The sequence below is a fragment of the Rutidosis leptorrhynchoides genome, chromosome 11 (genome assembly GCF_046630445.1).
Source record: "Rutidosis leptorrhynchoides isolate AG116_Rl617_1_P2 chromosome 11, CSIRO_AGI_Rlap_v1, whole genome shotgun sequence".
Lineage (NCBI taxonomy): Eukaryota > Viridiplantae > Streptophyta > Magnoliopsida > Asterales > Asteraceae > Rutidosis > Rutidosis leptorrhynchoides.
Window position 1 is genome coordinate 51496418 of NC_092343.1, and position 3732 is coordinate 51500149.

Consider the following 3732-nt stretch of genomic DNA (forward strand, 5'->3'; position numbering starts at 1 on the left):
ATGGCAGGGGGTCAACTCCTAATATGGGACAAGAATTGTTTCGAGGCTAGTGATTTCATTAACTTCAACTATGATCGGGTCATTGGTGTGCGTGGAGTGTGGAAGGATTCGGGTTGTATAGTCAATATTATAAACGTTCATGGGCCTCACGACGATGCTAAAAAAGTTCTTTTTTGGGATGCTCTGTCAAGTAAATTGCAGGATAATGATGAATCTTGTATATTATGTGGTGATTTCAATGATGTAAGAGTCGAATCAGATAGGTTTAATTGTGAGTTCATCGAGTATAGAGCAAGAAGATTCAATGATTTCATTGCTGATAATCGATTGATCGACATCCCGCTAGGTGGAAGAAACTTTACTCGAGTGAGCGACGACGGTATAAAATTCAGTAAATTGGATCGCTTCTTAGTCAACGAGAATTTTCACAACTTATGGTCAGACCTCACCGCTGTTGTTTTAGACCGACATCTCTCGGACCACTGTCCAATCTTGTTAAAGGATGAAGATCGTAATTTTGGTCCGAAACCTTTTAAGTTGTTTGATGCGTGGCTTGACGAGGATGTGAAACAACCCAACCCGTACTCCATACGATAAATTTTTTTTAAAATAATACACATTTACGCGCCAATTAAATATGTAACCATTCCACACGTTCGTTGGAACATACAACAAATTTTAGTGTTTACAAAAGGCACAAAGGCCATTAACGAATGAGATGCAAGTTTGACCAATACAAAAATGATAGTTTTAAACCAAACAACACATCGAGCATGGTTTGGGACTAAACTACCCAAAACGCTAGGCCAACTTCCAAAAGCTCCAACAAAACACCATCAAAGGACACCTAATGCCCGATAACCCCTTTGCCCTTATCCACACCTGCATCTAAAAAGATAAACAACGAGAGGGGTAAGCTAATGCTTAGTGAATGCAATAATTATACATACACATATATAATATATCTACTTGCAAACACTTACACAACACCATACACAAGCTAGCAATTCGACAACCATGCAAAACATTATACATATACCAATAACCGCAATTCACATTGAGCTAGCAATAATAAAAGCATATAGTTCATATTTAAGTATGCTAATGCACAATTCATACAACCATGGTTAACCAATCGTAAGAGGAATGGTACTCTAATTTCCCATTGGTGTTCATAACAACCGTCAGTGCACAACACATATATCACTAACCCTTGGACAACACATATCCGTTTATAAAATCGTTAGTGTACAACACATATAACACTAAATTGGACAACACATATCCATTCATAAATCATTAGTGTACAACACATATAACACTAAATCGGACAACATATATCTGTTCTTAAAACCGTTAGCGTACAACTCATATATCACTAACTTGGACAACACATATCCATTTCTACAAGTAAACACATCATATACGTACATGTATACTTATTCCACTCACCTTGACACAAGGATGATGATTATGCACGTCCGAACTTCAAGGCAATGTACCTAATTCATTAAGTACACATTCAATCACACAACTAGTTGAATTAACCACAATACTTACACTTGAGCATTTAATGACCCAATTTGCATTAAATGACTCAACTACACCACAACCGCCCATAAATGGCCAAGACTCATATTAAATCACTAAGGCTAGTGATTTAAAGTCTACTAACATTAATTAACATAACTTAGGGTAATTCATACCCATTTCACCCAATTAGGTCAACTAGTACCCATTTGATCCATTTTAAATACTTAGTTACACAATCAAGTCAAACTTACCCATTAACACTTCTTTCATAAATCCAAAAGTGTATTAGTGACTAGCAATACCATTTGACACTTACAACCTCAAATCACAAGACCAAAACCCTAGTTTGTGGCCATTAGGGTTTCATTACCACAACATAACCCAAATTCGCTCATTTTACCCCCAAAAGGGTCATACAAGTCTCTAGTAACCAAAACCCTAGCCATTAACCAATTAAAACTCAAACTTAGAGTTAGAACTTACCGAGACTATCAACGCGTAGTTTGAGACACAAGGAACAACTTTAATTCTTGCTCCAAGGTTTGATTCACAATTCTCCAACTCCAAATCTTAAATTTAATCTAAATGGGTTTTGTGTTTTGGGAGAGAAAATGGAAAGAAAAGAGAAAAAGAAATTGAATTAAATGGATAAGCGGTGGAGATTTAATGCTCCCATCAGATCTACATGTCAAATTACCATTTTTCCCCCTTAAAACCCCTTAAATGAGCTAAGTCCGGATTTAATCCAGCAGGATTGCTGCGGCGCGGCTCCATTCGTCGCGGCGCGACACATAAAGGGAAATTCGACCCTTCTTAACCCACTCTCTGATCCTGGTTCACTCGATATGCCGCGGCGCGGACCCATTTGCCGCGGCGCGGCCTAAGGCTGCATCTGAACAGCTCGACCACCTTAAACAATTTTCGATGTTATTTAATTTGTACAATCCAAACCCGCTTCCTATTTTCACCTAGCCTTCAACAATAGTCTCACAAGACTTAATGCTAACAAAACCCATGTTTAAACTTATATATGCACACATTATCAAGTATACATATATGTATATATATATATGTATATATATATATGTATATATATATATATATATATATATATATATATATATCTACACATATATTCATACATTTACGCATAAGCTAACGAGTTATAAACGTACAAATGATTAAGTATGTACCTTTCGATACGTACAGAAAAAACGGGATGTTACAGGATGGCATCAACCAAATCATATCAGAAGCCTGGAATAAGTGTGAGCAGAATACGGGTAGAAAAGATCGCCTATTCCGCGATAAGTTAAAGAACGTTAAAAATGCTCTTAGATCATGGAGTCATAAGTTCAACAACCTTGATGGTGAAATCGATGAACTTAAATTAGCTGCCAATAACTTGGAAATCAAAGCAGAGACTTGTGTAACATCCTGTTTTCCTCGAATATGACTTAAGGTGCGTAATTAACCTCGGGTACGTTTATTATTGCATCTATGATCATTTATTTTAGTTTAATGTGTGCAAATAATGGAAAATGGTTTGATCAGGTCTTCTGTCACGTCTGAATGGGTTTCATCGCGTCCTGGTGCGTCGCGATACGCGACAAAGTAGGCTGAAATGCGACAGATTCAGAAACCCAGTTCTATCAAGGTTATCACGTTCTGTTGTGGTTTGTCGCGTTTGGGAGTCGCGTTACGCGACAGGTTGTCGTGAAACGCGACAGATGTCGCTGTTTGACAAATTTGACCCAATTTAAATGGCATCTTTGGGGGTGTTTAAGTCTTTTCACTTGTGGACGGTTTTAGATCTAGAAAACTGATAAATGAGTTATCCTAACTCATTTAACACATCTTCACCTACACCACATTCAATTTAGAGAGAGAGAGTTAGGGTTTAGTGAGAGAAAGCTCACTCGGAGAAGAAGGAGACCAAATCTCACCCGAATCCAAGTTTTAAAGTTGCTCCCTACGTCTCTAGCTACGTTGTGATTGTATTGGTAAGTCTTAACTCTATGTTTTGAGTTTTATTTTGTTTAAGCTAGGGTTTGGTTCATGTGGGGTTTGTATGACCCATTTGAGGGATAAATGGGTGGATCTTGGGTTAGATTATTGAAAGGAAACCCTAATTATCATAATCTAGGGTTTTGGTCTAATGTAATGAGGTTTGTAAGTGTCAAAGGTGTTGTAAGCATT

The 3732-nt window shown here is 37.4% G+C and overlaps 1 protein-coding gene across 1 annotated transcript; it reads left to right on the top strand.

Moving 5' to 3' along the window:
- On the top strand, positions 1 to 2989 carry LOC139874566 (uncharacterized). Its single transcript, XM_071861980.1, has 2 exons — positions 1 to 581; positions 2743 to 2989. The coding sequence occupies exons 1-2, from the start codon at positions 1 to 3 to the stop codon at positions 2987 to 2989; spliced, it is 828 nt and encodes a 275-aa protein (XP_071718081.1).
- Positions 2990 to 3732: the final 743 nt, after the last annotated feature.